General features: G+C 52.0%; 1 protein-coding gene across 1 annotated transcript in view; it reads left to right on the plus strand.

Moving 5' to 3' along the window:
- LOC139235316 (inactive carboxypeptidase-like protein X2) overlaps nt 1–23,475 on the plus strand; it is an 89,275-nt gene that overhangs the window by 47,508 nt on the left and 18,292 nt on the right. The window contains 5 exon segments of the mRNA XM_070866468.1: nt 212–296; nt 849–999; nt 7,042–7,130; nt 8,051–8,174; nt 21,718–21,914. Coding sequence (XP_070722569.1) covers nt 212–296; nt 849–999; nt 7,042–7,130; nt 8,051–8,174; nt 21,718–21,914 — 646 coding nt within the window.

The raw sequence follows: 23,475 nt of genomic DNA on the forward strand, positions 1-23,475 counted from the left end.
ATGGGGGGGTTACGATGGGGGGTTACGATGGGGGGGTTTACGATGGGGGGTTACGATGGGGGGGTTACGGTGGGGGGGGTTTGCGATGGGGGGGTTACGATGGGGGGGTTACGATGGGGGGGTTGCGATGGGGGGGTTACGATGGGGGGGTTACGATGGGCTGTCACCATGACGATGCCGAGGCCTGCCCCTCATGCTCTGTGTTTTTTAGCTGGAACTGGGTCACCTCCTTCAAACTGCTCTTCAGTAACGATACTTACACCTGGACCCCGTACAGGAACGGCACCGAGGACATCGTGAGTGGGGGGGGGGGGCTCGCGCGGAGGGGGGGGTGAGGCGGGGGGGTTCGGGGTGGGGGGCTCGCGGGGGGGGTGAGGTGGGGGGGTTCAGGGTGGGGGGCTCGCGGGGGGGGGGTGAGGCGGGGGGGTTAGGGGTGGGGGGCTCGCGGGGGGGGGCGTGAGGCGGGGGGGTTCGGGCGGGGGGGGTGAGGTGGGGGGGTTCAGGGTGGGGGGCTCGCGGGGGGGGGGGGTGAGGCGGGGGGGTTAGGGGTGGGGGGCTCGCGGGGGGATGAGGCGGGGGGTGTTCGGGGTGGGGAGGCTCGCGGGGGGGGTTGAGGCGGGGGGGTTCGGGGGGAGTGTGGGTGGTGCGGGGTGGGGGGGAGTGGGGCTGGGGGAGTGGGTGGGTGCAGTGCGGGGTGAGGGGTTGTGGGGGTGCGGGGAGAGTGCAGGGGGGCTGCGGGGTGTGTGGGGGTGGAGCGGGGGGGTGGGTGCAGGGTGGGGGGTCGCAAGGGGCTAAGTGGGGATTGCGGGGAGTGAGTTAATGCCGTTCCGTGTTTTTTCCTCTGGTAGATTTTCAAATCAAACTGGGATCCGGACACTCCGGTTGGACATTCCCTCCTCAATCCCGTTGTGGCTCGATTCATCCGCATAAACCCCCAGACCTGGTATCCCAACGGCACCATCTGTCTGCGGGCGGAGATTGTCGGCTGTCCACTTCCAGGTACCTCTCTCCCCCTCCCTCTCTCCCTCTCTCCCTCTCTCCCTCTCTCCCTCTCTCCCTCTCTCCCTCTCTCCCTCTCTCCCTCTCCCTCTCCCTCTCACTCTCACTCTCTCACTCTCTCTCTCGCTCTCTGTCTATCTCCCTCTGTCTTATCGAAACATAGAAACATAGAAAATAGGTGCAGGAGTAGGCCATTCGGCCCTTCGAGCCTGCACTACCATTCAATAAGATCATGGCTGATCATTCCCTCAGTACCCCTTTCCTGCTCTCTCTCCATAACCCTTGATCCCTTTAGCGGTAAGGGCCATATCTTACTCCCTCTTGAATACATCCAATGAACTGGCATCAACAACTCTCTGCAGCAGGGAATTCCACAGGTTAACAACTCTCTGAGTGAAGAAGTTTCTCCTCATCTCAGTCCTAAATGGCCTACCCCTTATCCTAAGACTGTGTCCCCTGGTTCTGGACTTCCCCAACATCAGGAACATTCTTCCTGCATCTAACCTTTCCAGTCCCGTCAGAATTTTATATGTTTCTATGAGATCCCCTCTCATCCTTCTAAACTCCAGTGTATAAAGGCCCAGTTGATCCAGTCTCTCCTCAAATGTCAGTCCAGTCATCCCGGGAATCAGTCTGGTGAACCTTCGCTGCACTCCCTCAATAGCAAGAACGTCCTTCCCCAGATTAGGAGACCAAAACTGAACACAATATTCCAGGTGAGGCCTCACCAAGGCCCTGTACAACTGCAGTAAGACCTCCCTGCTCCTATACTCAAATCCCCTAGCTATGAAGGCCAACATACCATTTGCCTTCTTCACCGCCTGCTGTACCTGCATGCCAACTTTCAATGGCTGATGTACCATGACACCCAGGTCTTGTTGCACCTCCCCTTTTCCTAATCTGCCGCCATTCAGATAATATTCTGCCTTCGTGTTTTTGCCCCCAAAGTGGATAACCTCACATTTATCCACATTATACTGCATCTGCCATGTATTTGCCCACTCGCCTAACCTGTCCAAGTCACCCTGCAGCCTCTTAGCATCCTTCTCACAGCTCACACCGCCACCCAGTTTAGTGTCATCTGCAAACTTGGAGATATTACACTCAATTCCTTCATCTAAATCATTAATTTATATTGTAAAGAGCTGTGGTCCCAGCACTGAGCCCTGCGGCACTCCACTAGTCACTGTCTGCCATTCTGAGAAGGACCCGTTTATCCCGACTCTCTGCTTCCTGTCTGCCAACCAGTTCTCTATCCACGTCAGTACATTACCCCCAATACCATGTGCTTTGATATTGTACACCAATCTCTTGTGTGGGACCTTGTCAAAAGCCTTTTGAAAGTCCAAATACACCACATCCACTGGTTCTCCCTTGTCCACTCTGCTAGTTACATCCTCAAAAAATTCCAGAAGATTTGTCAAGTCTGACTTCCCTTTCATAAATCCATGCTGACTTGGACCGATCCTGTCACTGCTTTCCAAATGTGCTGCTATTTCATCTTTAATAATTGATTCCTACATTTTCCCCACTACTGATGTCAGGCTAACTGGTCTATAATTACCCGCTTTCTCTCTCCCTCCTTTTTTAAAAAGTGGTGTTACATTAGCTACCCTCCAGTCCATAGGAACTGATCCAGAGTCGATAGACTGTTGGAAAATGATCACCAATGCATCCACTATTTCGATGGCCACTTCCTTAAGTACTCTGGGATGCAGACTATCAGGCCCCGGGGATTTATCGGCCTTCAATCCCATCAATTTCCCCAACACTATTTCCCGCTTTATACGGATATCCTTCAGTTCCTCCTTCTCACTAGACTCTCGGTCCCCCAGTATTTCCGGAAGGTTATTTGTGTCTTCCTTCGTGAAGACAAAACCAAAGTATTTGTTCAATTGGTCTGCCATTTCTTTGTTCCCCATTATAAATTCACCTGATTCTGACTGCAAGGGACCTACGTTTGTCTTCACTAATCTTTTTCTCTTCCCATATCTATAGAAGCTTTTGCAGTCAGTTTTTATGTTCCCAGCAAGCTTCCTCTCATACTCTAGTTGCCCCCTCGTAATTAAACCCTTTGTCCTCCTCTGCAGTATTCCAAATTTCTCCCAGTCCTCAGGTTTGATGCTTTATCTGGCCAATTTACATGCTTCTTGCTTGGATTTAACACTATCCCTAATTTCCCTTCATAACCATAGTTGAGCCACCTTCCCCATTTTATTTTTACTCCAGACAGGGATGTACAATTGTTGAAGTTGATCCATGTGATCTTTAAATGTTTGCAATTGTCTATCCACCGTTAACCCTTTAGTTATCATTAGCCAGTTTATTCTAGCCAATTCACGTCTCCTACTATCGAAGTTACCTTTCCTTAAGTTCAGGACCCTAGTTTCTGAATTAACTGTGTCACTCTCCATCTTAATAAAGAATTCTACCATATTATGGTCACTCTTCCCCAAGGGGCCTCACGCAACAAGATTGTTAATTAGTCCTTTCTCATTACACATCACCCAGTCTAGGATGGCCAGCTCTCTGGTTGGTTCCTCGACATATTGGTCGAGAAAACCATCCCAAATACACTCCAGGAAATCCTCCTCCACCGCATTGCTACCAGTTTGGTTAGTCCAATCAATATGTAGATTAAAGTTGCCCATGATAACTGCTGTACCTTTATTGCACACATCTCTAATTTCTTGTTTGATGCTGTCCCCAACATCACTACTACTGTTTGGTGGTCTGTACACAACTCCCACTAGCGTTTTCTGCCCTTTGGTATTCCGTAGCTCCACCCATACCGATTCCACATCATCCAAGCTAATGTCCTTCCTTACTATTGCATTAATTTCCTCTTTAACCAGCAACGCCACCCCACCTCCTTTTCCTTTCTGCCTATCCTTTCTAAATGTTGAATACCCCTGGATGTTGAGTTTCCAGCCTTGGTCACCCTGGAGCCATGTCTCCATGATGCCAATTACATCATATCCGTTAACTGCTGTCTGCGCAGTTAATTCATCCACCTTATTCCGAATACTCCTCGCATTGAGGCACAGAGCCTTCAGGCTTGTCTTTTTAACACACTTTGCCTCTTTAGAATTTTGCTGTAATGTGGCCCTTTTTGCTTTTTGCCTTGGGTTTCTCTGCCCTCCACTTTTACTTTTCTTCTTTCTATCTTTTGCTTCTGCCCCCATTCTACTTCCCTCTGTCTCCCGGCATAGGTTCCCATCCCCCTGCCATATTAGTTTAACCCCTCTCCAACAGTACTTGCAAACACTCCCCCTGGGACATTGGTTCCGGTCCTGCCCAGGTGCAGACCGTCCGGTTTGTACTGGTCCCACCTCCCCCAGAACCGGTTCCAATGTCCCAGGAATTTGAATCCCTCCCTTCTGCACCATTTCTCAAGCCACGTATTCATCTGAGCTATCCTGCGATTTCTGCACTGACTAGCACGTGGCAGTGGTAGCAATCCTGAGATTATTACTTTTGAGGTCCTACTTTTTAATTGAACTCCTAGCTCCCTAAATTCGTCTCGTAGGACGTCATCCCGTTTTTTACCTATATCGTTGGTACCTATATGCACCACGACAACTGGCTGTTCACCCTCCCTTTTCAGAATGTCCTGCACCCGCTCCGAGACATCCTTGACCCTTGCACCAGGGAGGCAACATACCATCCTGGAGTCTCGGTTGCAGCCGCAGAAATGCCTATCTATTCCCCTTACAATAGAGTCCCCTATCACTATTGCTCTCCCACTCTTTTTCCTGCCCTCCTGTGCAGCAGAGTCAGCCACGGTGCCATGAACTTGGCTGCTGCTGCCCTCCCCTGATAAGTCATCCCCCTCAACAGTACTCAAAGCGGTGTATCTGTTTTGCAGGGGGATGACCGCAGGGGACCCCTGCACTACCTTCCTTCCACTGCTCTTCCTGTTGGTCACCCATTCCCTATCTGGCTGTGTACCCTTCTCCTGCGGTAAGACCAACTCACTAAATGTGCTGTTCACGTCATTCTCAGCATCGTGGATGCTCCAGAGTGAATCCACCCGCAGCTCCAGTGCTGCAATGTGGTCTGTCAGGAGCTGCAGGCAGATACACCTCCCGCACACGTAGTCGTCAGGGACACCGGAAGCGTCCCTGACTTCCCACATCGTACAGGAGGAGCATAACACGTGTCCGAGCTCTCCTGCCACGACTTAACCCTTGGATTAACTTAATTTGAAAACAACAATGCTAAAGATTACTTACTGATGAAGAAAAGAAAAGCTACTCACCAATCACTTACCCCCTTGGCTGTGACGTCACCTTTCAATTTCTTTCTACTTCTTTTTTGCCTTCTCTCCCCGCTGCCGCTGCACCAGCTGGCCTCCCGACTCGATACTGTTCCTCCTCCTCGCTCTCCCACTCCCCGACTGCGACTGATGGGCCTCTTGTCGGCCTCTGTCTCTGTCTCCCTCTCTGTCTGTCTCTCTCTCTCTTTCTCCATCTCTCAATCTCTCCATCTCCCTCTCTCCCCTCTCCCTCTCTCTTGCTGTCTCTCTCCCTCTCTCCCTCTCTCACTCTCCCACTCTCCCACTCTCCCACTCCCTTCAAACTATTAAGGAAGAAATAGCGGGACATCTGGATAGGAATAGTGCAATTAAGCAGATGCACCATGGATTCATGAAGGGAAATCATGTTTAACTAATTTACTGGAATTCTTTGAGGATATAACGAGCATGGTGGATAGAGGTGTACCGATGGATGTGGTGTATTTAGATTTCCAAAAGGCATTCGATAAGGTGCCACACAAAAGGTTACTGCAGAAGATAGAGATACGTGGAGTCAGAGGAAATGTATTAGCATGGATAGAGAATTGGCTGGCGAACAGAAAGCAGAGAGTCGGGATAAATGGGTCCTTTTCGGGTTGGAAATCAGTGGTTAGTGGTGTGCCACAGGGATCGGTGCTGGGACCACAACTGTTTACAATATACATAGATGACCTGGAAGAGGGGACAGAGTGTAGTGTAACAAAATTTGCAGATGACACAAAGATTAGTGGGAAAGCGGGTTGTGTAGAGGACACAGAGAGGCTGCAAAGAGATTTGGATAGGTTAAGTGAATGGGCTAAGGTTTGGCAGATGGGATACAATGTCGGAAAGTGTGAGGTCATCCACCTTGGGAAAAAAACAGTAAAAAGGAATATTATTTGAATGGGGAGAAATTACAACATGTTGTGGTGCAGAGGGACCTGGGGGTCCTTGTGCATGAATCCCAAAAAGTTAGTTTGCAGGTGCAGCAGGTAATCAGGAAGGCGAATGGAATGTTGGCCTTCATTGCGAGAGGGATGGAGTACAAAAGCAGGGAGGTCCTGCTGCAACTGTATAGGGTATTGGTGAGGCCGCACCTGGAGTACTGCATGCAGTTTTGGTCACCTTACTTAAGGAAGGATATACTGGCTTTGGAGGGGGTACAGAGACGATTCACTAGGCTGATTCCGGAGATGAGGGGGTTACCTTATGATGATAGATTGAGTGAGTAGACTGGGTCTTTACTCGTTGGAGTTCAGAAGGATGAGGGGTGATCTTATCGAAACATTTAAAATAATGAAAGGGATAGACAAGATAGAGGCAGAGAGGTTGTTTCCACTGGTCGGGGAGACTAGAACTAGGGGGCACAGCCTCAAAATACGGGGGAGCTAATTTAAAACCGAGTTGAGAAGGAATTTCTTCTCCCAGAGGGTTGTGAATCTGTGGAATTCTCTGCCCAAGGAAGCAGTTAAGGCTAGCTCATTGAATGTATTCAAGTCACAGATAGATAGATTTTTAACCAATAAGGGAATTAAGGGTTACGGGGAGCGGGCGGGTAAGTGGAGCTGAGTCCACGGCCAGATCAGCCATGATCTTGTTGAATGGCAGAGCAGGCTCGAGGGGCTAGATGGCCTACTCCTGTTCCTAATTCTTATGTTCTTATGTTCACTCCCCCTCTCTCCCACTCCCCCTCTCCCACTCCCCCTCCCCTCTCCCTCTCTCCCTGTCTCTCACTCTAAGGTTATTTTATCTGACTCTCTCCCCAGATCCCAATAATTTTTATTACTGGAAGAAGAAACAGACCAGCTCCGACGACCTGGATTTCAAACACCACGACTACGAGGGGCTGAGACGGGTGAGGACCGAGATCATGCGCCCGGGTTGACTGGGATCTTGCACTGTGGGTCGGGAGGTTATCCGAAGCGGGTTATCGAGGCATAGCAACCCCACAATGAGGTTGTTACAAGTACCCCTCCCCTCCCTCTTACCCCCTCTCCCCTGTTACCCTCCCGTTAGCCCCCGTTGACCCCCTGCATTAACTCCCTGCGTTATTCTCCCCTCCGTTACCCTCCCCCATGTTTCCCTGATGTTGACTGAGAGGTGATCTTTTTGAAACGTATAAGTTTCTGAGGGGGTGTGACAAGGTGGATGCAGAGAGTGTAAAGTCCTTACTCTACAGTATGAAACCACATGAGGCACATTCTGGGGACAAGGTCACTCTGGGACCTGAACTCTTTATTCACAGGACTCCAAAGACGATGACCCTGTGTGGGACCTCCCTTTTTATACCTGGGTGACAGGTAAGGAGTGTCTCCCACAAGTTCACCCCTTGTGGTCAAGGTGTGCATCTAGGTTGAGTGTATACAGTAATACAGTGGTGTTACATTGTGGTTACATACATGACAGAGAGGATGTTTCCCCTCGTGTGGGCATCTAGAACTAGGGGCATAGTCTCAGAATAAGGGGCCGTCCATTTAAAACTGAGATGAGGAGGAATGTCTTCTCTCAGGGGGTTGTAAATCTGTGGAATTCTCTGCCCCAGAGAGCTGTGGAGGCTGGGTCATTGAATATATTTAAGGCGGAGATGGACAGATTTTTGAGCGATAAGGGAGTAAAGGGTTATGGGGAGCGGGCGGGGAAGTGGAGCTGAGTCCATGATCAGATCAGCCATGATCGTATTAAATGGCGGAGTAGGCTCGAGGGGCCAGGTGGCCGACTCCTGCTCCTATTTCTGATGTTTATGGTTATGTTGATACTCCATTCCCTGTGTCTCAGGTAATGAGGGATGTTCGCAATCTGTGTCCGAACATTACACGCATTTACAGCATCGGCAAAAGTTACCATGGCCTGAAACTCTACGTGATGGAAATATCAGACAACCCGGGAGTACACGAGCTGGGCAAGTGTGAAACAGGGGTACACGAGCTGAGGGAGTGTGAAACAGGGGTACACAAGCTGGGGGAGTGTGAAACGTGGGTACACGAGCTGGGGGAGTGTGAAACGTGGGTACACGGGCTGGGGGAGTGTGAAACAGGGGTACACAAGCTGGGGGAGTGTGAAACGTGGGTACACGAGCTGGGGGAGTGTGAAACGTAGGTACACGGGCTGGGGGAGTGTGATACAGGGGTACACGGGCTGGGGGAGTGTGATACAGGGGTACACGGGCTGGGGGAGTGTGATACAGGGGTACACGGGCTGGGGGAGTGTGAAACGTGGGTACACGGGCTGGGGGAGTGTGATACAGGGGTACACGGGCTGGGGGAGTGTGAAACGTGGGTACACGGGCTGGGGGAGTGTGAAACGTGGTACACGGGCTGGGGGAGTGTGAAACGTGGGTACACGGGCTGGGGGAGTGTGATACAGGGGTACACGGGCTGGGGGAGTGTGAAACGTGTGTACACGGGCTGGGGGAGTGTGATACAGGGGTACACGGGCTGGGGGAGTGTGAAACGTGGGTACACGGGCTGGGGGAGTGTGAAACGTGGGTACACGGGCTGGGGGAGTGTGAAACGTGGTACACGGGCTGGGGGAGTGTGATACAGGGGTACACGGGCTGGGGGAGTGTGAAACGTGGGTACACGGGCTGGGGGAGTGTGAAACGTGGGTACACAGGCTGGGGGAGTGTGAAACGTGGTACACGGGCTGGGGGAGTGTGATACAGGGGTACACGGGCTGGGGGAGTGTGAAACGTGTGTACACGGGCTGGGGGAGTGTGATACAGGGGTACACGGGCTGGGGGAGTGTGAAACGTGGGTACACGGGCTGGGGGAGTGTGAAACGTGTGTACACGGGCTGGGGGAGTGTGAAACGTGGTACACGGGCTGGGAGAGTGTGAAACGTGTGTACACGGGCTGGGGGAGTGTGAAAAGTGGGGTACACGAGATGAAAGTTCAGCGATATTTCAAACCCTGAACGGATTTCACTGGTCAAGCGGACAGAGGCCAACAATGGACACTGGATATACATAAGAACATAAGAACATAAGAATTAGGAACAGAAGTAGGCCATCTAGCCCCTCGAGCCTGCTCCGCCATTCAACAAGATCATGGCTGATCTGGCTGTGGACTCAGCTCCACTTACCCGCCCGCTCCCCGTAACCCTTAATTCCCTTATTGGTTAAAAATCTATCTATCTGTGATTTGAATACATTCAATGAGCTAGCCTCAACTGCTTCCTTGGGCAGAGAATTCCACAGATTCACAACCCTCTGGGAGAAGAAATTCCTTCTCAACTCGGTTTTAAATTGTCTCCCCCGTATTTTGAGGCTGTGCCCCCTAGTTCTAGTCTCCCCGACCAGTGGAAACAACCTCACTGCCTCTATCTTGTCTATCCCTTTCATTATTTTAAATGTTTCTATAAGATCACCCCTCATCCTTCTGAACTCCAACGAGTAAAGACCCAGTCTACTCAATCTATCATCATAAGATAACCCCCTCATCTCCGGAATCAGCCTAGTGAATCGTCTCTGTACCCCCTCCATTGTCTATTGTCGCTCAAAAATCTGTCTATCTCCACCTTAAATTTATTCAATGACCCAGCCTCCACAGCTCTCTGGGGCAGAGAATTCCACAGATTTACAACCCTCTGAGAGAAGAAATTTCTCCTCATCTCAGTTTTAAATGGGCGGCCCCTTATTCAGAGACTATGCCCCCTAGTTCTAGTCTCCCCACGAGGGGAAACATCCTCTCTGCATCCACCTTGCCGAGTCCCTTCTCACTACCCTCGGCTCCTCCCACACCCCCACTGCCCTTCCCACCCCCATCGGGCCCCTCCCACCTCCCTCGGCCCCTCCCACCTCCCTTGGCCCCTCCCATCCCCATCAGCCCCTCCTATCCCCATCGGCCCCTCCCACCACCATTGGGCCCAGGCCAGGGCAGGGCTGGGGGTGGTGGCGGGGAGAGTCAGGGTCTCTGGTCCTGCTGCTCGCACCACACACCTGGAATGATTGGGGGTGGGAGAGGGCGGAGCTTGACAGGAGGTGGGGCTTGTTGCCTGTCAGTCAAAAAAAGTGCAGAATAAATAGTTCGTCCTGTGATTGTTTTCAGATCCCCCCCTCCCCTCACTAGCCCCGTGATTATTTGTTCAAAGTCTGCGCCATTTCCCTCTTCCCCATTATTAATTCCTCAGTCACATCCTCTAAGGGACCAACATTTACTTAAGCTACTCACTTCCTTTTTATATACCTGGAGAAACTCTTGCTGTTTGTTTTTATATTTCTTGTTCGTTTACTCTCATAAAGTATCTTCTCTCTCTTTATTATTTTTTTAGTTCTCCTTTGCTGGTTTCTAAACATTTCCCAATCCTCTGGCCTACCACTGTCCTTCACAACATTGTATGCCTTTGTTTTCAATGTGATACCATCCTTTACTTCCTTAGTTAGCCAGAGATGGTTCATCCTTCTCGTAGAGTCTTTCTTTCTCACTGGAATATCTCTTTGCTGAGAGTTATGAAATATCTCCTTAAATGTCTGTCACTGCTCATCTACCATCTTACCCTTTAGTCTATTTTCCCGGTCCACTTTAACCAAATCTGTCTTCATACCTTTGTAATCACCTTTATTTAATTTCAGGACACTAGCTTTCTCACCCTCAAACTGAATTTGAAATTCTACCATGCTATGATCACTCTTCCCCAGAGGATCCTTTACTATGCGCTCAGGCTCCTGTACACTGGGCACTGGGGCACTGGATATCGGGTTACACTGTGCTCAGGCTCCTGTACACTGGGCACTGGGGCACTGGATATCGGGTTACACTGTGCTCAGACTCCTGTACACTGGGCACTGTGGCACTGGATATCGGGTTACACTGTGCTCAGACTCCTGTACACTGGGCACTGGGGCACTGGATATCGGGTTACACTGTGCTCAGACTCCTGTACACTGGGCACTGGGGCACTGGATATCGGGTTACACTGTGCTCAGACTCCTGTACACTGGGCACTGGGGCACTGGATATCGGGTTACACTGTGCTCAGACTCCTGTACACTGGGGCACTGGATATCGGGTTACACTGTGCTCAGACTCCTGTACACTGGGGCACTGGATATCGGGTTACACTGTGCTCAGGCTCCTGTACACTGGGGCACTGGATATCGGGTTACACTGTGCTCAGACTCCTGTACACTGGGCACTGGATATCGGGTTACACTGTGCTCAGACTCCTGTACACTGGGGCACTGGATATCGGGTTACACTGTGCTCAGACTCCTGTACACTGGGGCACTGGATATCGGGTTACACTGTGCTCAGACTCCTGTACACTGGGGCACTGGATATCGGGTTACACTGTGCTCAGGCTCCTGTACACTGGACATCGAATATCCAGGAATCTGATGGACTCTGTTGCAAGAAATAGTTGGATAATTTGAATTTAGTTTTAAAAAGCTCGGGGGAGAAATTTGGTCATGCCCTGCCTCGCTAACTTTTTACATTTTGAAAACTTAGCGCCAGGTGCAAGGGATTCTGAAGTCCTTCTGAATTGGGCTTTAGCACTCCAGGACAGAAGGGGGCGGTAAATCAAGTGTTAGTGACCTCAGTGGGGGGGCTACAGGGGCATTACCCCCAGAGCATTAGTGACCACATTGGGGGGGGCTACAGGGGCATTACCCCCAGAGCATTAGTGACCACATTGGGGGGGGGCTACAGGGTCATTACCCCCAGAGCGTTAGTGACCACACTGGGGGGGGGGTACAGGGTCATTACCCCCAGAGCGTTAGTGACCACACTGGGGGGGGTACAGGATCATTGCCCCCAGAGCGTTAGTGACCACACTGGGGGGGTACAGGGTCATTACCCCCAGAGCGTTAGTGACCACAGTGGGGGGGGGGGCTACAGGGTCATTACCCCCAGAACGTTGGTGACCACACTGGGGGGGGGCTACAGGGTCATTACCCCCAGAGCGTTAGTGACCACACTGGGGGGGTACAGGGGCATTACCCCCAGAGCGTTAGTGACCACACTGAGGGGGGGTACAGGGTCATTACCCCCAGAACGTTGGTGACCACACTGGGGGGGGGCTACAGGGTCATTACCCCCAGAGCGTTAGTGACCACACTGGGGGGGTACAGGGTCATTACCCCCAGAGCGTTAGTGACCACACTGAGGGGGGGTACAGGGGCATTACCCCCAGAGCGTTAGTGACCACACTGAGGGGGGGTACAGGGGCATTACCCCCAGAGCGTTAGTGACCACACTGGGGGGGTACAGGGTCATTACCCCCAGAGCGTTAGTGAATGTCAAGTGCCTTGCATTCAATCCTTCACACTAGCTCATTACAGCTCTTAAAGGGGAGGCTGTATCAATGCGCAGCGGCTCATTTTCAGCAGTGCTGGAACTGAAGTCGACCCAGGGCGAGAACTGGTCAGTTCACTGACGTCGCACTGTTAGGCGCAGTGGAGCAAAGGAGGGCAGTGCTGTTCCTGGCCTGTGGGAGGAGGCCATTGCCCCAGGTCATCATGTGGAGAGGAGTGATCCAGGAGATCTCGGCCAGTGGTCTCGTGCAACGCAGCCTGACACAGTACCGGAAAAAGTTCAACGACCTCAGTGATATGGTGAAGGTGAGTACATGCTTCAACAGGTAGAAACATAGAAACATAGAAAATAGGTGCAGGAGTAGGCCATTCGGCACTTCGAGCCTGCACCGCCATTCAATATGATCATGGCTGATCATTCCCTCAGTACCCCTTTCCTGCTTTCTCTCCATACTCCTTGATCCCTTTAGCCGTAAGGGCCATATCTAACTCCCTCTTGAATATATCCAATGAACTGGCATCAACAACTCTCTGCGACAGGGAATTCCACAGGTTAACAACTCTCTGAGTGAAGAAGTTCCTCATCTCGGTCCTAAATGGCCTACCCCTTATCCTTAGACTGTGTCCCCTGGTTCAAGATTTCCCCAACATCGGGAACATTCTTCCTGCATCTAACCTGTCCAGTCCCGTCAGAATCTTATAAGTTTCTATGAGATCCCCTCTCATCCTTCTAAACGCTAAGGTCCTACATACCACCCTCTGAGCCTCTGTCTGTACACACTGCACAAAGTACCACACCCCCACTGCTCACCCACCAAACATCTGCAGCTACTCACACTCACATCCTCATCTCACGCCTTGCCTACATTCGCAGCTGTTCAACCATGGCAGGCATATCTCCCAGACGCAGAGCTGGACTCTGACTCACACACCTTCCTTTCTTTTTCAGACCAAGATGGCTCACAATAGGAAGAGGACCGGCAGAGGTGAAGCTCAGTACCAGCAACTGTCAGTACTCGAGGAGCAACAATGGTATCGTTATCCCCGCTCCTTCTCTCTTCCCACTTCCCCCTCACACCACAAGGTTTATCACTTTCCAGCTCCTGATACTGCCTGCCTTCCTTGCTCCATTCCTGTCCCCCCTGCCCTCTCCTCAACGTGAATCGTGGGCCGTTATGCTTTCAGATGATCAGGCAGCAGGTGAGCAGCCTGTCCCTGAGCACACTCAGGAGGGAGGAGACGAGCAGGACCCAAACACCTCGTCACTGCACCTCTCCCCGGCAGGGCCCAGCCCAGACAATGGCACTACGCGACAGTTAGAGGTTAGGTTAGCAGAGGGGGTCTGCACTGGGGCCTAGCGGGCTGCAGCAAGGCCATGGGGAAAGGGTAGCTCGGAGTCCGTGTGTGAGCTCTGCTGCACAGGACTCAGATCAGGACCTCGATAGGGAGGCGTTCACAACAAGGGTGATGGTCATGCACTTGGAGACGATAGGTGCAATGGTAAGGGTGCCCGAGAGGCTCTCGGCAATGGTAAGGGTGCCCGAGAGGCTCTCGGCAATGGTAAGGGTGCCCGAGAGGCTCTCGGCAATGGTAAGGGTGCCCGAGAGGCTCTCGGCAATGGTAAGGGTGTCCGAGAGGCTCTCGGCAATGGTAAGGGTGCCCGAGAGGCTCTCGGCAATGGTGCCCGAGAGGCTCTCGGCAATGGTAAGGAGCGTGGAGGAGCTCAGCTCCAGCATTGCACAGAGCTCTGCACATACCATGGAGCCCAGCATTGCCAGTCTGCAGGCGGTGGTGGTCTCCCAGAGAGACCGTGGAGACCCAGATCTCATCACATGTGCCATGGGCAATGTGGCAGCTTCCATTGCAACACAGGCGGAAACAACACAACGACTTGGTGCTGTGATGCAGACAATGGTCGGTGGCTTCGAGCCTCAGACTGCTCCCGTGCAGTCCCAGCTGGATGCCCCGTGAGCTCTGACCACTGCCGTTGTCGCTGGGTCCACCACTGGGGATCTCGCGGTGTCACAGCAGACCACCAACCTGTGCTCCAGCGGATTGGTGGAGAGGCTGAGGTGCTGCCCCGGGGGAGTGGCACTGGCTTAGTGGAGCAGGAACCTGCTGTCCTCTCTCAGGATGATCTTTGGCCTTGATACCCAGCACCCTTCCACCAGCCGTGCTGCAGCCACCGGGGATGCATGATGAAGGATCTCGGCTCCATATCTCGGGAAATACTGTCAGCAAGGGCAGACATCGACGACGAGATCCAACACCGCCTCCAGTGCGCCAGCGCAGCCTTCAGTCGCCTGAGGAACAGAGTGTTCGAAGGCCAGGACCTCAAATCTGTCATGGCTCAGAGACGTGGACCATGTACAGTAGACACCTCGAGTCGCTGGAGAAATACCACCAGCGATGCCTCCGCAAGATCCTGCAAATCCCCCGGGAGGACAGACGTACCAACGTCAGTGTCCTCGACCAGGCCAACATCCCCAGCATCGAAGCACTGAACACACTCGATCAGCTCCGCTGGGCAGGCCACATTGTCCGCATCCCAGACACGAGACTCCCAAAGCAAGCGCTCTGCTCGGAACTCCTTCATGGCAAACGAGCCAAAGGTGGGCAGAGGAAACGTTACAAGGAAGTATAATGTGGATAAATGTGAGGTTATCCACTTTGGTGGTAAAAACAGAGAGACAGACTATTATCTGAATGGTGACAGATTAGGAAAAGGGGAGGTGCAACGAGACCTGGGTGTCATGGTACATCAGTCATTGAAGGTTGGCATGCAGGTACAGCAGGCGGTTAAGAAAGCAAATGGCATGTTGGCCTTCATAGCGAGGGGATTTGAGTACAGGGGCAGGGAGGTGTTACTACAGTTGTACAGGGCCTTGGTGAGGCCACACCTGGAGTATTGTGTACAGTTTTGGTCTCCTAACTTGAGGAAGGACATTCTTGCTATTGAGGGAGTGCAGCGAAGGTTCAGCAGACTGATTCCCGGGATGGTGGGACTGACCTATCAAGAAAGACTGGATCAACTGGGCTTGTATTCACTGGAGTTCAGAAGAATGAGAGGGGACCTCATAGAAATGTTTAAAATTCTGGCGGGTTTAGACAGGTTAGATGCAGGAAGAATGTTCCCAATGTTGGGGAAGTCCAGAACCAGGGGTCACAGTCTAAGGATAAGGGGTAAGCCATTTAGGACTGAGATGAGGAGAAACTTCTTCACCCAGAGAGTGGTGAACCTGTGGAATTCTCTACCACAGAAAGTTGTTGAGGCCAATTCACTAAATATATTCAAAAGGGAGTTAGATGTAGTCCTTACTACTAGGGGGATCAAGGGGTATGGTGAGAAAGCAGGAATGGGGTACTGAGGTTGCTTGTTCAGCCATGAACTCATTGAATGGCGGTGCAGGCTAGAAGGGCCGAATGGCCTACTCCTGCACCTATTTTCTATGTTTCTATGTTTCTAAGGACACTCTCAAAGCCTCCCTGATAAAGTGCAACATCCCCACCGACACCTGGGAGTCCCTGGCCAAAGACCACCCTGAGTGGAGGAAGTGCATCCGGGAGGGCGCTGAGCACCTCGAGTCTCGTCGCCGAGAGCGTGCAGAAATCAAACGCAGGCAGCGGAAGGAGCGTGCGGCAAACCAGACTCACCCACCCCTTCCCTCAACCACTGTCTGTCCCACCTGTGACAGGGACTGTGGCTTCAGTATTGGACTGTTCAGTCACCTGAGAAGCAAGTCACCCTCACTCCAAGGGACCACCAGGATGACGATGATGATGGTTTCTATATGTGGTTCATGTTTTGGGATAAGAATGCAATGGGAACGTTGAGTATTTGGTGCAGTTTCTGATTTCAGCTTTGAGGTGTGATATGGAATGAGAAATGAATGTACTGATGGGGACGTGCTGAGCAACCAGGAAGTGACCTGGAATTGATTGGAACTGAAGACTGACGAGGCAGTTACAGATCACCCATCCACAACGGGGGGGGCGGGGGGAGGGAGGAGGAGGAGGAGACGATGACGACGGCTCCACCCGCGCGGGCAAGGCAGCCGAACCGTTGTTTGAGCACTCCGATGGTCTGCTCGATGATGTTCCTGGTGGCAGCATGTCTCTCATTGTATGAGAGCGGGGCAGCAGTGTTGGGGTTGTGGTGGGGAGTCCTGAGCCAGGTGGAGAGTGGATAACCCCCATCTCCCAGCAGGTAGCCACGAGCTGGATGTGGGAGCTGGAACAAAGCTGGCACACGGGTCTGCACAGGATGAAGGCATCGTGGCTGCTGCCAAGACAGTGGGGTTGACAATGAGGATTCGCTGTGTGCGTTCACAAACCATATGGGTACCTCGCTGCCTGGAAGAGTGGTGGATGCAGAAACCCTCACCACTTTTAAGAGATGCTTGGATGGGCGCTTAAAGTGCAGTAACCTGCAGGGTTACAGACCCAGAGCTGGTAATTGGGATTAGACTCAATCATCCACATCACGGGCAGTCCCTCGGAATCGAGGAAGACTTGCTTCCACTCTTAAAATGAGTTCTTAGGTGGCTGAACAGTCCAATACGAGAGCCACAGTCTCTGTCACAGACTGGATGACCTTTTGTTGGACAGCGCAGATACGATGGTAAGTACTGCAGGGAATAGAATACGGCCAGAGTGACCTCCTGGACTAGTGTCGATCGCCTGGATGGGTCGGAGAGGAATTTTCCCAGATTTTTTCCTCCAATTGGCCTGGGTTTTTATCTGGTTTTTGCCTCTCCCAGGAGATCACATGGCTCTGGTTGGGGTGGAGTGTAGAATGTTTCAGTATAAGGGGTGTCGCAGTTGTGTGGGGCGGATTGGTTGGGCCGGGTGCTCTTTACCTTTCCGTCATTGTTCATTGTTCATAGGTTTATATGTAACCTTCAGGGCTGCTGACCGAGGGCCGTGTGACTCTTTGTCGGCCGGTGCGGACACGATGGGCCGCAATGGCCTCCTGCGCTGTAACTTTCTATGTTTCTATGGTTCTGCTATGTTATTCAGTGCCCACAAAGCCACGTGGGTGCAGTCAATGGCGTCTTGCACAATGGAGAAGCCCGCTATCTTGGCAAAGACACATGCACGCTCCTGCTACTTTTCTCTGGTGATGGGGAAGGAAATGGAGGCCCTCGTCCTTCTGTACAGAGCATCTGTGACCTCAAGGATGGAGCAATGGACGGCGAACTGCGAGATGTCAGATAGGTCTCCTCTTGTGCACTGGGAGGGATCCGCTGGTGACCTTGACTGCCACTGAGAGAGCAGTCTTCACCCTGGTCTGAGGCTCACGGTCTGGTTGCAGGAAGTGGCCGAGCTCTGTGACCATGTCCTTGCTGAAGCGCAGCCTTTGAACACAAGGTTCCTCATTGAACTGGATGTAGGAAAAGTGCTCCGGGAATACCCTGGGAGGGTGAGGCCTCCTGTGGGGCCTCCTGTGGCCTGCCGTGTGAGGCCTCCTGTGGCCAGCCCTGTGGGCCTCCTGTGACCAGCCCTGTGGGCCTCCTGTGTCCAGCCCTGTGGGCTTCTGTGTCCAGCCCTGTGGGCTCCTGTGACCAGCCCTGTGGGCTCCTGTGACCAGCCCTGTGGGCTCCTGTGTCCAGCCCTGTGGGCTCCTGTGTCCAGCCCTGTGGGCCTCCTGTGACCAGCCCTGTGGGCCTCCTGTGACCAGCCCTGTGGGCTCCTGTGACCAGCCCTGTGGGCTCCTGTGACCAGCCCTGTGGGCTCCTGTGTCCAGCCCTGTGGGCTCCTGTGACCAGCCCTGTGGGCCTCCTGTGACCAGCCCTGTGGGCTCCTGTGACCAGCCCTGTGGGCTCCTGTGTCCAGCCCTGTGGGCTCCTGTGTCCAGCCCTGTGGGCCTCCTGTGACCAGCCCTGTGGGCTCCTGTGACCAGCCCTATGGGGCCTCTTCCCTCTGTTCACATTTTGCTGGCTGTCTCTGTGCCTCCGACGATCACACTGGAACATGACGTCCAATGCCAGCACAGCCCCCATCAAACTATATCAATTTTGGATATTTATGAGCCAGAACTGAAAATTGCTAAACTTGGTCGCAATGCATGTGCGAAACTAAGGAGATGTTATTGGCCGACAGAAAGTGACCCGTACGTTGGGGCCATTAAATCGCACTCGTCCAGCAGACGGAAACCACCTGCTGAAGCTGTCAGAGGCAGCTCCAGGCGCTACAGCAAGGCGAGGAACGATTATTGTTCCGGGACGGTACCGGGGCGCTGCGCACAGTGATGATATCCCCCCCCCCGTAGGAACCCCGCCTGTGATATCTTCACAGAGCACAGTACACACAGCTCCTAACATGGAGGCAGCTCTCTCGGAAGCTTCCGGAATCTGCCTGGTTCTGTTTATTATTAACTCTGCAGTTGCAGTACACAATACGTCCACATCCACAGTGTGGAGCTACAAACACCACAAGCTGACAGACATTACACTTCTCCCTCCTTAATGAAGAAGTTATAACAAACATCACACATAACTTTCATGTTTATACATAACACAGGATATAAACTTATTTTTTTTCATATTTACAAATTTAACTTTACCACTTGTTTTCTGTTTCGAAGAGGATACCTTCACTCTCGAACAGAACCTTCCAAACACTCATTCGAGGCTCATCCTGAGGAATGTTTCCCTCCACGGAATTTCCTTGATTTTCATTTGCACTCACTCTAACTTCAGGCTCTTTGTTTTCCTGACTCGGACTCAGACTTTCATTCTGATTCTCTCCTGGATTTGTTTCCAGTACATTAGATTTAGGATTTGCTACTGGTGTATTAAAACTCTCTGATGAGTCGGAAATATTCCCACCTTCAACTCCTTCCATGTCTGTAGGTAAAATATGATCAATATGAACAAACCTAACCTGTCCATTATCAAACATCTTTACCAAATATGTGCGAGGACCACATATCTTCACCACTCTTCCTGGTAACCACTTTATCCATTTATGGTGATGGTTCTTCACTCTCACCTTCTGCTTTAATTTCATACTTCTCTCTTTTACTCTACCTCGATCATGATTCTCTTTCTGTCTTAATTGTGTCTCTTCTACAGATTATGCCAAATTTGGCTTTAACAACGAGAATCTGGTTCAAGGCTGTCGTTTGAGAAACAACTCTGCTGGTGTTCTACCAGTTGTATGAGGAGTATTTTGATATGTAATCAAAAAATTAGCCAATTTGTGATCCAATGACAACTGTCGTTTCCTTGGATTTGGATCTAACATTTGTTTTATGAGGTTTTGAAAGTTTCCAAAATTACAGTGCATCGCTTGCTTTTTTAATGCTACGATGTAATCACTGATACTTTCATCAGCCTTTTTATTCCAAATCCTGAAACGATAGCTTTCAGCAATTTCTAACGGTTTGGGGTTATAGTGCTGCTCCAGCTTCGTTAAAATCTCTTTAAGCGTTGTGTCCTTTGGCTCGTCAGGCACAAGCAGATTTACAAGGGTGTCATACAATGCTGGACCCGCCTCCGATAAGAAGATCGCTTTCTTACGTTCCAACACAGCCCTGTTCTGAACTGCATTGTCTGGAACTTTGATTATGTTATTTGCAGTGAAATACATTTCTAGCCGATCCACATACGCTTTAAAACGTTCCCTGTCGTGTCTATATTCCCCCAAATGTCCGATTACACCTGCCATTTTAATCTCTCGCTGCTCACACCGTGTGCTGTATTTTACCTCGGATTTTGTAGCTTTTTCCAAAGACAGAAACTTCCAAAGTCTCTCTGTCAGCTGGCTGAATCCTTCACCAACAAAAATTAAGCTTTAAATCATCTGAAAAATCCCATCTCGCCGCCAAATGTGATATATTCACAGAGCACAGCACACACAGCTCCTAACATGGCAGGCAGCTCTCTCGGAAGCCTCCGGAATCTGCCTGGTTCTGTTTAATTATTAACTCTGCACTTGCAGTACACAATACGTCCACATCCACAGTGTGGCGCTACAAACATTACAAGCTGACAGACATTACACTGCCCAGTTCACCGGGAGTGGCTCTCGCCCTGTCAATGACCCCGGGACTAATGGGAGGTACAAAGTGGCCCAATTTTTCCCCCCCCGTGTGTCAGTACAGGTGACCATCATCATCATCATCATCATCATCATAGGCAGTCCCGCGAAGCGAGGGTGACTTGCTTCCACACCAAAAAACAGATGAGTTCTCAGGTGTTTCAATGAGGGACCTGATATTCCAGATCCTGAACTACATGTTGAAGGGTGGAATATACCTGTGTGTGGATTGTTTTAACGTGGGGTGACCGTTACACACCAGCCACCACACGGGGCTTGACAGAGCGAGGTCTTGGTCCAGGGGCAAGGGTTAACCCGGACGACTGGAGATCTGCTCTGCTGCACGGGCCTGGTGCGCCCACATATCGCACAGTGTGGGCTGGGCCTGGGCCTGGGCCCTCGCCTCTCCTGGGCCCCTGGGCCCTCGCCTCTCCCGGGCCCCGATCACGTCCCTCTACAATCTCTCGCCGCTCCTTCGCCCCGACCTCGCCGCTCCTGCTGTACCGCCCACGCTCCAATCACCGACCTGGACCTTGGTGACGTCGCTCTTCACTGCCGTCGCCCTCCTGCACCAGCTCGCGCTGTACCTTCCCGTGGTACGTCACTACACTGCCCATGGCCGCTGCCCACCGCTCCGGTTATGGCCCCGACCTGCCGCTGATGTTCCCTCGCAGGTCGGGCCGCCACGCTGTGGTTAAATAATGTTTTAAAATTGTACCATATAGTTCATATGTCCTCTCCTTCATTCTTCCTAGCAGAATGTATCATGTCACAGCTCTCTGCGTTAAATCACATCGGCCATGTGTCCACTCAGTTCACCAGTCGATGTCCTCCTGACGTCTGTTGGTATCCTCCCCAATTCTTTATTACATTTCCAAGCTTTGGCTCATCTGCAAACTTTGAAATGCAAACAGGTGACCACAAGGCGGTCGGATTGTGGTAATAAACCCATGGAGTTCACTAATGTCCTTCGGGGAGGGAAACCTGCCGTCTTTACCCGGTCTCTGGCCTACATGTGACTCCAGGCCCCCTGGCGATGTGCTTGACTGTTACCTGCCCTGTGAAATGTCCCAGCGAGCCGCTCGGTCGTATCAAAGCGCTCTCAGTGCTTCAGCAAGTGCTCATGTTTCCTGCTTGGCTTTTTCAGGAGAGCCGGAGTTCCGGTACGTGGGAGGAATGCACGGTAACGAGGTGCTGGGGCGTGAGTTGCAGATCTTCCTCATGCAGTATCTGTGCAAGGAATACCTCAAGGGGAACCCTCGGGTGGTCAAGCTGGTAGACAGCACACGGATACACCTGCTGCCGTCCATGAATCCGGACGGACACAAGATGGCCTATTCACTGGTCAGTGCGGGGAGTGGGGGGGAGGGAGATAGTTGCGAGGGAACTGGGGGGAGGGGCAGGAGGAAGAGGACAGGGGAGGGGGAACAGTGAGAGGACGGGGGTAGGACAGGGGGCCAGGGACAGTGCAAGGAACATAAGAACATAAGAAATAGGAGCAGGAGTAGGCCATTCGGCCCCTCGAGCCTGCTCCACCATTCAATACGATCACGGCTGATCTGATCACAGACTCAGGTCCACTTCCCCGCCCGCTCCCCATAACCCTTTATCCTCTCATTGCCGAAAAGCCTGTCTATCCCCGCCTTAAATATATTCAATGACCCAGCCTTCACAGCTCTCTGGGGCAGAGAATTCCACAGATTTACAACCCCCTGAGAGAAGAAATTCCTCCTCATCTCAGTTTTAAATGGGCGGCCCCTTATTCTGAGACTATGGGCCCAAGTTTCCGATGCTGCTGAAAATGGTGCACCTTCGTGATTTACATAACCTGTCTGGGGGAAAAGAAGTACGCCGAAATATTCCCGGGGAGTTCTCCGGTCGTCTTGCAGCCTGGCATGGCACAGCCGAGTCTCCCTGGGACGGAGCGAGTCGATCGCAGCCAGCAGGGGGGCGGGGCTAGGGATCAGCGTTAGTTGTGCGTGCCGGCAGGGGTGCACACGCGTGTTGGAGCATGTGCACCTGCGCACTGGCTCAGCAGGGCAGCTTTCCACGGGAGTGGTTTTCTTTTGAAAATGAGGGCTACTCCTTTTGTGGAAGCATCCTTTTGCTGGCGGAGAAACCGAGCTAACGTTACAAGCCGATGACCTTTCGAAAGGTTTAACAAGTGCAAACTGTTTCTTCACCCCAGTGGTTTATATGTTAGAATCTGAGATGTGAACTGCTTTGAGCAAATAATGACCTGTTTAAAATGGCACTCTATAACACGCACTGGGATGGGACAGTGTATTTCCACAACCACAGGAAGCTAGTGCTGCACACTCTATCCGGTCTGAGTAGTCAGGCGTGTATTTTCACGGGGTTCTGTGCACACAGTGTAGTATTGAGTTCTAGTAATCAGTTCTGCGGGATTGTTTCCCCCAGTCTGTCTTTGAATGGTGTAGGGACCGGGGGAGGTGATCGGTGGGGGAGAAACATGGGAAGGGATGGAGGAGCGTGGGTTGGGGTTCACTCGAACTGATCGGAGGGCCGGAGGAGAGAGCAGGGGGGCCTATACCAATTGGGGGGCCGGAGGAGTGAGGGTCCGAGGTTACTGCATATTACAGTAATTATTTGTTCAGCCTCCGCCCAGCCTTACCCGCCCCCCTCCTGTTCAACCCTTCCCCTCCATCCCTCCCCCTCCACTCCCTCTCTCCTCCTCCCCCCACCCCCTCTCCCCGCCCCCCCCACCCCCATCCCCTCTCCCCCCCACCCCTCACTGAAACAGAGACCAAGAGACACTGACAGAGACAAAGAGAGTGAGACCGAGAGATAGAGAGAGCAAGAGAGGCACTGCCAGAGACAGAGAGAGAGACATGGACAGAGGCAGAGAGACCGAGAGAGAGAGAGAGAGAGAGAGAGACCGAGA

The sequence above is a fragment of the Pristiophorus japonicus genome, chromosome 2, assembly GCF_044704955.1.
Source record: "Pristiophorus japonicus isolate sPriJap1 chromosome 2, sPriJap1.hap1, whole genome shotgun sequence".
Classification (NCBI taxonomy): Eukaryota; Metazoa; Chordata; class Chondrichthyes; family Pristiophoridae; genus Pristiophorus; species Pristiophorus japonicus.